Genomic DNA, 14,569 nt, shown 5'->3' on the forward strand with positions numbered 1-14,569 from the left:
CAAAGGAACGTCATCTACGCACTAAGTGTTCAAGCGTATCAACCCGAAGCGCCCGCACTAGCGAGCTCTACACTATCAATTATACTTGGAGAAACATTCTACACAATGCCACAAACATCAAAAACATGTAAAAAATTGCTCGCATGGATCAAACACTATTTCTATTAACGCATAATCAAAATCATTCAAAAGCACAATACGACAAGAATTACAAGTATCCATGCTTAGAACAAGTAAAGAACATTCGAAGAAGGTAGAGAGAAAAAGAAAAACCAACCTCTACAGCCCTCCAAATATCTTCTCTCTACTCCCTTTCCAAGAGCCCCAAAATCCAAATGCTCCCAAAGATCTCTATTACTTGGTGTGGGAGAATGGGGGACAAGTTCCCCACTATATAGGGGAATAAAAAACGTAGAGGATGGCGGATTTCAAAATTTTCGCTCAACTACAATAGATAAAAAGACATACATCCACAAATACATAAATATTACATTAATTGGCATAAATGGCACCTCCCACCTTGCTTCAATATGGAAGAGCCGTCGGTCCCTTAGAACCCGACGACTCCCACCTCGCTTCGATATGGAAGAGCCGTCGGTCCATTAGAACCCGACGACTCCCACCTTGCTTCAATATGGAAGAGCCGTCGGTCCCGTAGAACCCGACGACTCCCACTCCGCCTCCCTATGGACGAGCCGTCGGTCCCGTAGGATCCGACGACACTTACTCTACCTCACTATGTAAGAGCCGTAAGAAGCAACGCCCTTCAACTCTCCCTCACTATGTAGGAGCCGTAAGAGCCGTAAGACCCAACACCCTCCAACTCTCTCTCACTATGTAGGAGCCGTAAGAGCCGTAAGAAGCAACGCCCTTCAACTCTCCCTCACTATGTAGGAGCCGTAAGAGCCGTAAGAAGCAACACCCTCCAACTCTCTCTCACTATGTAGGAGCCGTAAGAGCCGTAAGAAGCAACACCCTCCAACTCTCTCTCACTATGTAGGAGCCGTAAGAGCCGTAAGAAGCAACACCCTTCAACTCTCCCTCACTATGTAGGAGCCGTAAGAGCCGTAAGAAGCAACGCCCTTCAACTCTCCCTCACTATGTAGGAGCCGTAAGAGCCGTAAGAAGCAACGCCCTTCAACTCTCTTTCACTATGAGAGAGCCGTAAGAGCCGTAAGACCCAACGCCCTTCAACTCTCTTTCACTATGAGAGAGCCGTAAGAGCCGTAAGACCCAACGCCCTTCAACTCTCTTTCACTATGAGAGAGCCGTAAGAGCCGTAAGCACCGCCAAAAAAAAAAAAAAAAAATCTCTACAAGTTAAATTGCACTCCATAGTTGAAAAAATTCCAACTATTGAGTGGGGGACAAACTGTAATGGCCAAAATTCGTATAAGCCTAATTGACAATAACTATGCGGCCCAACGGGCTAGTCCGATAAAACGGCCCATACGGCACTCATAGCACAACGCCCAAAGTCAAGCCTATATGCGGGAGATACATAAATTCGCCCAAGTAAACCCTAAAGGCGGCAGTTGCTTGGCGATCAAGTTGGACGAGAGTCGCGGGAGGTCGTTTCCTAAGAAGTCGGAACTGCTAGGGTTGCAACGGGTATTCTAGCAAAACCCTAACCCTAGCCGCCTGCCCGTAGGTCCGTAACCTACATATACCAATTCATTAACACAATCAGGGCATCGACAATCACTCATATCCACTCTTGCACTCGCACACGATCTCTCATTCCCGATCTCCCCGCTCTTCCGTTCCGCCTCCACGCTTACAACTTTCTAGGGTTCCGATCGTCCGACTAGCCCCGCTAGCCCGAACGACCGTCGCCCCTTGATACGCCGTCACTGAGATTGATACTCATACTTACGACCTTTCACTCTGTTGATCTCGATAAAAATTATATTTACATCTCGATAAAATAAATAATAAAATTTATTAACTTAGATTATATGTAATGTTAATATTATATATATATATACATCTACAATTAATTACATTTATTAAGCTTAATGAATCTTTATATGGAATGTAATAGTTAATTAATTAATTAATAATGAAGAATATATATATATATATGGTAAGTTTTTGAAATGGAGCAATTCTAAGCATGCCATGTAGGTTAAGGCTTAATCCTATTATATAATAGATATACACACATTTTGATTTAAATCAAGATCACACGAAATAATAATAATAATAATAATAATAATAATAATAATAATAATAATAATAATAATAATAATAATAATAATAATAATAATAATAATAATAATAATAATCTTCTTAATAAGATCTATTTTCCGTTTTTCTGAAGAGAAAACCTAGACATCAAGTCTTATTAAGTTACCGCGAGGATAATTATTCTTATTAACTGGGAATTAGGGACCTATGACCTATCACATCCTAATAATATCAATAAGACCCATATGAATCATAGGATCGAAAATCTGGGGTATTACATTAATAATGAAAATTAGTTTATTTGTTTAGAAGATGGAACATTCTTTAAAAAAAAAAAGAATAAAAGTTTGTCTTTATATGCTTTCAATCTACTTAATATTGAATTAATTGAATGGCGAACAATTATCTATTATATTAAGTGATTGTTAAAAAAATGCATGAAAATGAAGTGTACGGAATGCTCCCACCCCCGAACCCCGTGTAAATGTTTTCAAACGTCGTAGTTCACCAAATTCAGTCCCCACAACGTTAAATTCTGAAGCTGCCCTTGAGTGGGATGGAGAAAGTAATAATAATAATAATAATAATCTCTTCGGTGAATTTGAGAAAATAAAGAATATACGTGTGTAAGTATGGCCCAATGTATTTTTCAAATAGGCCCAATCCAAATTAAAAAATACTAAGTTGTCGGTTTGGGGCCAGTTCGCTTTCCGTTCGCAATTGAGACCCGCTGTATGAGTCATGGAGTCGGTGTTTACGTCGCGTTAATCTCGATTCTTCAAGTAAATTCCAGAAACCCCCCACAAATTCTCCCACGAAAAACTATAAATTCCTCGCTTAATTCGCTCCAACTTTTATTTCTCCAAACCTGATATTGCCACTATAGTTTAGTATATCTTTTTTCAGACGTTAATCCATTGACTGCGAGAAAAAAAGAAGCAGAAACATGGCAAGAGAAGGCCCTAATTGGGAAGGATTGCTTAAGTGGAGTCTTTCCCACGCCGACGGTACTAACACTTCTCGCAGTTTGAGGTATTCTCATATTTCCCCAATTTCTTAATCCAATTGCTCTTTTTTTCCATTTTAGTTTGTTTCTCATTTTGTTTGAGTAAATGTCTATATGTTGAATTCGTATGCTTAGTTGGTTGATTCAAAATGTGTGCTTTAATTGGTATAATTTTGTATTTAGTGAGGAGGATAGAAGATGGTTTATGGAGGCGATGCAAGGGCAGACAATTGATGTTATTAAGCGAATGAAGGAGATAACACTTGTTATGAAGACCCCTAAGCAGGTTTTGGAGTCTCAGGGGGTGACTCCTCAAGATATTGAAGGTGTTTATTTGAGAATTTCAGCATCTAATTTATTTGTGCTACTTGATTGTATTTCTGAGGTTTTTTCCCATTCTTATTTACTTGTAGATATGTTGGATGAGCTACAAGAACATGTGGAATCCATCGACAATGCTAATGGTTAGCTCTTAGTTATGATCTGTTTTAAGAATTTTTTTGATGCAGATTGATGTTTCGATTAATATGATTCTGTTCTTTGCTAGATCTTCACTCCATTGGTGGTCTTGCTCCTCTCCTCGACTACCTTAGAAATCCACATGCTAACATTAGGGCAAAAGCAGCCGACGTTGTTAGCACGGTCGTGCAGAACAATCCCAGGAGTCAACAGCTGGTAATGGAAGCTAATGGTATGGAGCCGCTGCTGTCCAATTTTACTTCTGATCCAGATGTTGGAGTGCGTACCAAAGCGCTCGGGGCAATCTCTTGTAAGCATCCTCTTGTTAGTGAATTGTTGTTCATTTATGGGCAATCTCTTGTAAGCATCCTCTTGTTAGTGAATTGTTGTTCATTTATGGATGAACGGTTTCTTGATATTTTATCTTGTTCATTTTCCATTTGCAGCTCTGATTAGGCATAACAAGCCTGGAATTGCTGCATTCCGGTTGGCTAACGGTTACGTCGCGCTAAGAGATGCTTTGGGCTCCGAGAGTGTGAGATTTCAAAGGTAAGTGTCTGAGAAATGAATCTTCTTTTTGAAGAGATTTATTTTCTAGCTTAGAAAAAGCTATGACATTAACCATTGAAAGATTAATGGTTTAGTCTGAAGTTGAGGCTGATTTTAGTTTTAGTATTTATTGATACAAAAATGGATGATATGCAGGAAAGCCCTGAACTTGATCCATTATCTACTTAGTGAGAATCATTCAGACATTAACGTCATATCCGAACTCGGCTTTCCTCGCATCATGATGCACCTTGCATCAAGTGAGGATTCTGATGTGCGCGAAGCTGCACTAAGGAGCCTTCTCGATCTAGCTCGGGACAGATCAGAGAAGCCCGATACTCCAAATGAAGATGATGACAAACTGAAGCAGATTCTACAAGACTGGATCAAAGGGATCAGTGAGATGTCTCTTGAAGACCTAGGAGCCGCGAAAGAGAAAAGGGAGCTTGTGGACTCTCTTTGGAAAGCCTGTCACAACGAACCATCACCTCTTTTCGAGCAGGGTCTTCTATCACTCCCTGGAGAAGACGCTCCGCCTCCAGATATAGCGAGCCAGTATTTCCAGCCGCCTCTTAGAGCTTGGGCTGCAAACAGAAATCCTGATCCAAAACCAGAGAACGAGAAGAAGGAAGCGCCGTTGTTGTTAGGCCCCGGACCCTCAGCTTGAATTAGTTTGTGCTGGACGGGTGCAGATATATCACTGCAGTGTTAGTTTTTGTCGAGATGTTCAGCGCAATTATGCACCAAAATCATATTATTTGTGGGTAAGTCCAAGATCTTGTTCTATATTTGTACTTTCCATATATTCCAAAAGTACAAAACTTTTTATCTTTATGTGCAACTGTTCATTGTTTGCATCAATGTGTTTCTAATTTAGTTTATATTGAATGTTGTCGTTCTGATGGTTTGATCGGTTAGATGAGTATGTGCCATTAGATAGTTTGATGAGTTAAGTTGATAGGATAGCTGAGTATGTGTCATTAGATATGAGTTTAGTCTGAAACCGCATATAAATACCGTCTAACCAGACGTACCTTGACATGCTAGAATTGTTTACAAAGATATATAGTGTGAAGGCTAAAAAATACTTAACCATCTACCTTACCCCCTGCCTAATGCATAGTTGCTACTTAGACAGGCTTTAGTAACAAAACGATGTCGTTTAGGACCCACTCTCATTAAAAACGTCCAAATCAATAAAAATGGTCAAAATTTGTGTTTTTTTCAATGTGTGGCCATAAATTGTGTTTTATGCTTTATTTTGGCTACTTCAAAATTTTACTCATAAATTAATGTGGTTTAAGAACCTAATGTTATTAGTGTATTATATGAGAGATTATTTTTTACCAAAAAAATATTATTATACTTTTGTAGTATTGATTCTCACGTAATCCAATATTTTAAGATAAATATAAATGCTAATCAATTGAGCATTTATATTGAAAATGAGAACAAATTATAGTTGTAATTTAATAGATCAGAAATAGAACTTGCTAGTATAAATAAAAATCAGCATTAATTATGTAAATAAATGTTGAAATTAATATTGAATTGTGTAAATTAATTAATTAAGATTAAAATTAATGCTACACTTTGGGCGGGAAAATAGTATAGGCATATTGGTTCCACATTTATATATATATAGATTTATATTGAAAATGAGAACAAATTATAGTCGTAATTTAATAGATCAGAAATAGAACTTGCTAGTATAAATAAAAATCAGCATTAATTATGTAAATAAATGTTGAAATTAATATTGAATTGTGTAAATTAATTAATTAAGATTAAAATTAATGCTACACGTTGGATGAGAAAATAGTATAGGCATATTGGTTCCACTTTTATATATATATAGATCTATCTGTAACGAAAATGGCATCCGGATGCAGCAGAATTTTCCAGCGATCTTCTGTTTCTGCCCTAAAATCGGCCATTTCGAAGCCAGCTTCTTCTTCTTCTTCTCTTAACAGATCAGCCACCACTCCGTCCAATAGGCCCTCTCTATTTTCAAGTCCAGTCGCCTCTCCCCTCCGCCGCTTCTCTCTCTCTAGGTAAACCCTAGATTCTCATACTGTTTTACTTCTTTTTTGTTTAGTTTTACTTTGCAATAATGTTGAAATGATTGCGTGGGTGATAGGGCACCGGCGGAGTTGGGAGGTGTGGCGTCGTTGCTGCCACTGCACAGTGCGGTGGCTACGGCGAGGATGACGTCGTGCCTGAGCTCATCGTAGGAGTTCTCGGGCTCTTTCTCAGGGTACACTCTGCTGCACTTCTCCAGATCTCTAGTATGTTTCTGTTTCTGTTTTTGTTACTGTTTTGTTTTTTGCTTTCTTATTATGAACATTTTTTCTAGTCAGTTAAATTTTTGAATGCTCATGCTGTTTTGGGTGGTCTAGTCATAATTTTTGGGTTAATTGCGTTTCTTTTCTATTTGATTGAGCTTGTGGTAGGATCTTAGTCCAGAAGAGTTTATTGAAATCAACATCTTATTTCTGGAAAAGAATGACTCAAGTAACTAAAAGTTGGAGGAGCTACATCCATGTATTTGATGTCCTGTTATCGCTGACCAAAGGGAATGTGATGCTCAATGATTATGTGCATTACTATTACAAATTTCCCTAGCCTAATCGTTACTTTAATCGTTGAGGTGGTTGGGTGACTTGGGTGGAAGTAGAGGTTTCAATGTCTCATTACTTTAATCGTTAAACATTTTGCAATGTAGCCAATAATGTATTGATTTTATCATTATGTGGTGCAGTCTATGCAATGTCATCCTTGTTGAATAGGTTCTTCCTTTGTTTTAATTTTATGTCATGAGCTAGATGTAGGTGAGTTTTGTGAATTACTCCGTGTCTTTTGTATTAGCTTAGAGTTTGTTCTAGAGATATAGTATTAGTTTGCCATCTAATGGGACTCACTAGCTGACATCTCAGCTAGATATTGCTAAAAACCTCATTATAAATATACATAGATGCTGTTACACAGCTTTGCGGCACTGACATACCCTTGTTGAAGTAGACAAGTAGTGTCTGTTTATGCTCATTTGACATTTCCGCACCTTGAATATTTACTTGTGCTCAGATTTTTTGCAGTTAACTATGTGCATTTAAGTAACATGAAGTGGCATTGGCATTGTTCTTGATCATCTTGATTGTTTTGCATCTTTTCTGCTAGTGCCTCATCTATGCATATGCTTGATGACTGTTTTAAGTTCTTTAGAGAACTGCATGTGAGCCATGGCACATCTTCAACTTGGGTTAAAGTCTGAGTGCGGGTGTAACCCGATTCTACAGTGCACCCAATAGCACCTAAGTTTTTGTGTTCTGTTTAATTGTTTACTTATTTTTATAAACGAAAAATTAGTGTTGCTGATTATTTTGTTTCAAAATCTAAACAATTTAACAATTATCATCTAATTTCATGAAGAAAATGCATACTACCTAAAAAAAATACTCTATCTTAACTATTTTTTTTCATGTCATCGTTTTCAATTTTAGGGTGAAATTGATTTTTTATTTTTTTTAATCTTTTAACCTATATAAATAATTAAATATTTTTTAATTTTATTTATGTCTCAGTGAACATATTTTCAACTAACTTCCTATCCATATAATCATTTTACACAAAAACAATTTTTTATATATTTTGACGATAATTATTAAGTTTAGAATAAATTAAGAAACAATAGGGCCGAATGGCCCTATTCAACATACAACATCAAATTTTGTCCACCATTTGAAAAAACCTAAATTTTGGCCATTTTTTGTATGTCATGACTATTCTACCATTCTCTATCTTTCCTCTCTCTTTCTCATCTCCCTCTCTCTCTCTCCAGCCGGCTCCTCTCGCTCTCTCATCTCTCTCCAGCAGCTGCGCGGCAGCGGCGCCGAGCTTGGAGAATTCGTCGGAGCTCTCGCGGCGGTGGTGGAGGAGATCCTCCCTCTCTCTCTCTCCAGCGGCTGCCGCTCTCTCCTCTCTCTTTCTCATCTCCCTCTCTCTCTCTCCAGCGCGCCGCCTGGGCAGAATTCGTCGGAGGATGAGGCGGCGGCGGCAGATCTGCTCTGATGAGGCGGCGGCGGTGGATCTGATCTGATAGTTGCGCCGCCTCCTCCATCGGCAGATCTGATCTCCGCCTCATTCGATTTCAGCCATGGCAGATCTGATCTGATCTATGTGCTGCACGTATGGCACTTATGGCACTATTAGTGCCATAAGTGCACACTTCCCCCTAGGGTTTTGATATTCCATTTAGGGTTTAGGTTATCTATTTGGGGTTTAGATGTTTCATTTAGGGTTTAGATTATCCATTTAGGGTTTAGATGTTCTATTTAGGGTTTAAATGATGTTATTGTTGTTGTTTATGTATTTGTGCTGCACGTATGACACTTATGACACTATTAGTGCCATAAGTGCCCAAATGACCATTTTACGTAGTTTTATTTTGAATTTCCGTTGGCACTTATGGCAATAAAACCAAGTAAAATAGTCATTTTGGCACTTATGGCACTATTAGTGCCATAAGTGCCAACGGAAATCCAAAATAAAATCCAAGTAAAATCTTGGCACTTATGGCACTAATAGTGCCATAAGTGCCTAACCCGACCCGGCACACGACCCGCGTGCCTGATCCTACCCAGTCCGCCTCATTAAGGGTAAAAACGTCCAAATCAATAAAAATGGTCAAAATTTGTGTTCTTTTCAATGTGTGGCCATAAATTGTGTTTTATGCTTTATTTTGTCTACTTCAAAATTTTACTCATAAATTAATGTGGTTTAAGAACCTAATGTTATTAGTGTATTATATGAGAGATTATTTTTTACCAAAAAAATATTATTATACTTTTGTAGTATTGATTCTCACGTAATCCAATATTTTAAGATAAATATAAATGCTAATCAATTGAGCATTTATATTGAAAATGAGAACAAATTATAGTCGTAATTTAATAGATCAGAAATAGAACTTGCTAGTATAAATAAAAATCAGCATTAATTATGTAAATAAATGTTGAAATTAATATTGAATTGTGTAAATTAATTAATTAAGATTAAAATTAATGCTACACTTTGGGCGGGAAAATAGTATAGGCATATTGGTTCCACTTTTATATATATATAGATTATGAGAATCGTAGGAAAGAGATATAATGATTAAATTGAAAAAACGTGGGAGAGAGAAAAAATAGCGTTGTATTACCGTTGTACTGATCTTTTATATATTTTATATATATAGATAGGGCCTAAAATAGGCCCAAGATTTGTCCAAAAATCGGCCCACCCGTCGGCCCTTTCCACGAGTCGGTTTTCGCTCAAACCCATTTTAAAATCAAACTCGTATTGAAATAAATGTGCTCTTTGCTATTCATACTTTGAAATGAAAATATACATATATATGTATATATACACACACATTTTGATTTAAATCAAGATCACACGAAATAATAATAATAATAATAATAATAATAATAATAATAATAATAATAATAATAATAATAATAATAATAATAATAATCTTCTTAATAAGATCTATTTTCCGTTTTTCTGAAGAGAAAACCTAGACATCAAGTCTTATTAAGTTACCGCGAGGATAATTATTCTTATTAACTGGGAATTAGGGACCTATGACCTATCACATCCTAATAATATCAATAAGACCCATATGAATCATAGGATCGAAAATCTGGGGTATTACATTAATAATGAAAATTAGTTTATTTGTTTAGAAGATGGAACATTCTTTAAAAAAAAAAGAATAAAAGTTTGTCTTTATATGCTTTCAATCTACTTAATATTGAATTAATTGAATGGCGAACAATTATCTATTATATTAAGTGATTGTTAAAAAAATGCATGAAAATGAAGTGTACGGAATGCTCCCGCCCCCGAACCCCGTGTAAATGTTTTCAAACGTCGTAGTTCACCAAATTCAGTCCCCACAACGTTAAATTCTGAAGCTGCCCTTGAGTGGGATGGAGAAAGTAATAATAATAATAATAATAATCTCTTCGGTGAATTTGAGAAAATAAAGAATATACGTGTGTAAGTATGGCCCAATGTATTTTTCAAATAGGCCCAATCCAAATTAAAAAATACTAAGTTGTCGGTTTGGGGCCAGTTCGCTTTCCGTTCGCAATTGAGACCCGCTGTATGAGTCGTGGAGTCGGTGTTTACGTCGCGTTAATCTCGATTCTTCAAGTAAATTCCAGAAACCCCCCACAAATTCTCCCACGAAAAACTATAAATTCCTCGCTTAATTCGCTCCAACTTTTATTTCTCCAAACCTGATATTGCCGCTATAGTTTAGTATATCTTTTTTCAGACGTTAATCCATTGACTGCGAGAAAAAAAGAAGCAGAAACATGGCAAGAGAAGGCCCTAATTGGGAAGGATTGCTTAAGTGGAGTCTTTCCCACGCCGACGGTACTAACACTTCTCGCAGTTTGAGGTATTCTCATATTTCCCCAATTTCTTAATCCAATTGCTCCTTTTTTCCATTTTAGTTTGTTTCTCATTTTGTTTGAGTAAATGTCTATATGTTGAATTCGTATGCTTAGTTGGTTGATTCAAAATGTGTGCTTTAATTGGTATAATTTTGTATTTAGTGAGGAGGATAGAAGATGGTTTATGGAGGCGATGCAAGGGCAGACAATTGATGTTATTAAGCGAATGAAGGAGATAACACTTGTTATGAAGACCCCTGAGCAGGTTTTGGAGTCTCAGGGGGTGACTCCTCAAGATATTGAAGGTGTTTATTTGAGAATTTCAGCATCTAATTTATTTGTGCTACTTGATTGTATTTCTGAGGTTTTTTCCCATTCTTGTTTACTTGTAGATATGTTGGATGAGCTACAAGAACATGTGGAATCCATCGACAATGCTAATGGTTAGCTCTTAGTTATGATCTGTTTTAAGAATTTTTTTGATGCAGATTGATGTTTCGATTAATATGATTCTGTTCTTTGCTAGATCTTCACTCCATTGGTGGTCTTGCTCCTCTCCTCGACTACCTTAGAAATCCACATGCTAACATTAGGGCAAAAGCAGCCGACGTTGTTAGCACGGTCGTGCAGAACAATCCCAGGAGTCAACAGCTGGTAATGGAAGCTAATGGTATGGAGCCGCTGCTGTCCAATTTTACTTCTGATCCAGATGTTGGAGTGCGTACCAAAGCGCTCGGGGCAATCTCTTGTAAGCATCCTCTTGTTAGTGAATTGTTGTTCATTTATGGGCAATCTCTTGTAAGCATCCTCTTGTTAGTGAATTGTTGTTCATTTATGGATGAACGGTTTCTTGATATTTTATCTTGTTCATTTTCCATTTGCAGCTCTGATTAGGCATAACAAGCCTGGAATTGCTGCATTCCGGTTGGCTAACGGTTACGCCGCGCTAAGAGATGCTTTGGGCTCCGAGAGTGTGAGATTTCAAAGGTAAGTGTCTGAGAAATGAATCTTCTTTTTGAAGAGATTTATTTTCTAGCTTAGAAAAAGCTATGACATTAACCATTGAAAGATTAATGGTTTAGTCTGAAGTTGAGGCTGATTTTAGTTTTAGTATTTATTGATACAAAAATGGATGATATGCAGGAAAGCCCTGAACTTGATCCATTATCTACTTAGTGAGAATCATTTAGACATTAACGTCATATCCGAACTCGGCTTTCCTCGCATCATGATGCACCTTGCATCAAGTGAGGATTCTGATGTGCGCGAAGCTGCACTAAGGAGCCTTCTCGATCTAGCTCGGGACAGATCAGAGAAGCCCGATACTCCAAATGAAGATGATGACAAACTGAAGCAGATTCTACAAGACAGGATCAAAGGGATCAGTGAGATGTCTCTTGAAGACCTAGGAGCCGCGAAAGAGGAAAGGGAGCTTGTGGACTCTCTTTGGAAAGCCTGTCACAACGAACCATCACCTCTTTTCGAGCAGGGTCTTCTATCACTCCCTGGAGAAGAAGCTCCGCCTCCAGATGTAGCGAGCCAGTATTTCCAGCCGCCTCTTAGAGCTTGGGCTGCAAACAGAAATCCTGATCCAAAACCAGAGAACGAGAAGAAGGAAGCGCCGTTGTTGTTAGGCCCCGGACCCTCAGCTTGAATTAGTTTGTGCTGGACGGGTGCAGATATATCACTGCAGTGTTAGTTTTTGTCGAGATGTTCAGCGCAATTATGCACCAAAATCATATTATTTGTGGGTAAGTCCAAGATCTTGTTCTATATTTGTACTTTCCATATATTCCAAAAGTACAAAACTTTTTATCTTTATGTGCAACTGTTCATTGTTTGCATCTATGTGTTTCTAATTTAGTTTATATTGAATGTTGTCGTTCTGATGGTTTGATCGGTTAGATGAGTATGTGCCATTAGATAGTTTGATGAGTTAAGTTGATAGGATAGCTGAGTATGTGTCATTAGATATGAGTTTAGTCTGAAACCGCATATAAATACCGTCTAACCAGACGTACCTTGACATGCTAGAATTGTTTACAAAGATATATAGTGTGAAGGCTAAAAAATACTTAACCATCTACCTTACCCCCTGCCTAATGCATAGTTGCTACTTAGACAGGCTTTAGTAACAAAACGATGTCGTTTAGGATCCACTCTCATTAAAAACGTCCAAATCAATAAAAATGGTCAAAATTTGTGTTTTTCAATGTGTGGCCATAAATTGTGTTTTATGTTTTATTTTGGCTACTTCAAAATTTTACTCATAAATTAATGTGGTTTAAGAACCTAATGTTATTAGTGTATTATATGAGAGATTATTTTTTACCAAAAAAATATTATTATACTTTTGTAGTATTGATTCTCACGTAATCCAATATTTTAAGATAAATATAAATGCTAATCAATTGAGCATTTATATTGAAAATGAGAACAAATTATAGTCGTAATTTAATAGATCAGAAATAGAACTTGCTAGTATAAATAAAAATCAGCATTAATTATGTAAATAAATGTTGAAATTAATATTGAATTGTGTAAATTAATTAATTAAGATTAAAATTAATGCTACACTTTGGGCGGGAAAATAGTATAGGCATATTGGTTCCACTTTTATATATATATAGATTTATATTGAAAATGAGAACAAATTATAGTCGTAATTTAATAGATCAGAAATAGAACTTGCTAATATAAATAAAAATCAGCATTAATTATGTAAATAAATGTTGAAATTAATATTGAATTGTGTAAATTAATTAATTAAGATTAAAATTAATGCTACACTTTGGGAGGGAAAATAGTATAGGCATATTGGTTCCACTTTTATATATATATAGATTATGAGAATCGTAGGAAAGAGATATAATGATTAAATTGAAAAAACGTGGGAGAGAGAAAAAATAGCGTTGTATTACCGTTGTACTGATCTTTTATATATTTTATATATATAGATAGGGCCTAAAATAGGCCCAAGATTTGTCCAAAAATCGGCCCACCCGTCGGCCCTTTCCACGAGTCGGTTTTCGCTCAAACCCATTTTAAAAAACTCGTATTGAAATAAATGTGCTCTTTGCTATTCATACTTTGAAATGAAAATATACATATATATATATACTAGTGTATTACCCGTCGAAATTCGACGGGTACATATTTTCTTGTAATTTATATATTTTATGTTATTCTTATGATAATTATATAAAATAATTTTTTATGTAAATTATTTATATAATTAATTAAATTAAATTAAATTAGTAATACATTTTAAATTATATTAATCTCAACAACTTTTAGTAATTAAATTATTAATTTTGTTGAGATCATAAAAATACCCATTAGTTTTCATATGAAATTTTATAAAAAGTTGACGCGTAAGAAAAAAAAAAGAGTAGAAATACATATAAATTTGACATAAGTATGATGGATGATTGATTTGTTGCATTTGTTGTTATAAGATTTATTAATTTTGTTCAATTTTTTTTTTTTTGCCTTTTGACCATAATTTTATATGGAGTTTGAAAAATCATAGTAATTGAATTGTGAGCATCATATAATTCCGAACTTCTAAAAGCATAACTAATTATGAAAATAATCTTGCCTGATATTTAAAAGACCATAACTGATTTATCGAACATCGTATCATTTGGAGTTTTAAGACCAACCAAGTTGTGGGCATCATCTCGTCACAGATTTGACAGATCACCTCTAACTTCTGAGCATCATCTTGTCTGAAACTTGAAAGAGTTAACATAATTTTACGGCTAGTGTGTAACCTGTCGAAATTCGACGGGTAATTATTTTTATATTATTATTTAAATTATACTATGATATTATTTTTATATAGGAAATTATTTATATATAGATTATTTTTAAATTTATTTAATTTGAGATAATATAATTGAAATTATATTAATCTGAAC

General features: G+C 35.9%; 2 protein-coding genes across 8 annotated transcripts; both read left to right on the forward strand.

Annotated features, from left to right (window-relative positions):
* Nucleotides 1–3,051: 3,051 nt before the first annotated feature.
* Nucleotides 3,052–5,037, forward strand: LOC131014712 (hsp70 nucleotide exchange factor FES1-like). Its single transcript, XM_057942777.1, has 6 exons — nt 3,052–3,221; nt 3,379–3,521; nt 3,609–3,659; nt 3,743–3,964; nt 4,101–4,203; nt 4,360–5,037. Exons 1-6 carry the CDS (start codon nt 3,136–3,138, stop codon nt 4,868–4,870), a joined length of 1,116 nt encoding a protein of 371 aa, XP_057798760.1. The 5' UTR covers nt 3,052–3,135; the 3' UTR covers nt 4,871–5,037.
* Nucleotides 5,038–6,056: 1,019 nt separating this feature from the next.
* On the forward strand, nt 6,057–12,467 carry LOC131014707 (hsp70 nucleotide exchange factor FES1-like). 7 transcript variants are annotated; one of them, XM_057942765.1, is made up of 8 exons: nt 6,057–6,257; nt 6,344–6,491; nt 10,506–10,651; nt 10,809–10,951; nt 11,039–11,089; nt 11,173–11,394; nt 11,531–11,633; nt 11,790–12,467. In XM_057942765.1, exons 3-8 carry the CDS (start codon nt 10,566–10,568, stop codon nt 12,298–12,300), a joined length of 1,116 nt encoding a protein of 371 aa, XP_057798748.1. In that variant the 5' UTR covers nt 6,057–6,257; nt 6,344–6,491; nt 10,506–10,565; the 3' UTR covers nt 12,301–12,467. The 7 variants fall into 7 exon arrangements, with proteins under 7 accessions (XP_057798748.1, XP_057798752.1, XP_057798749.1 ...); XM_057942769.1 differs by having other exon boundaries at nt 10,511–10,651; XM_057942766.1 differs by having other exon boundaries at nt 10,526–10,651.
* Nucleotides 12,468–14,569: the final 2,102 nt, after the last annotated feature.

Source organism: Salvia miltiorrhiza, chromosome 3 (assembly GCF_028751815.1).
Source record: "Salvia miltiorrhiza cultivar Shanhuang (shh) chromosome 3, IMPLAD_Smil_shh, whole genome shotgun sequence".
Lineage (NCBI taxonomy): Eukaryota > Viridiplantae > Streptophyta > Magnoliopsida > Lamiales > Lamiaceae > Salvia > Salvia miltiorrhiza.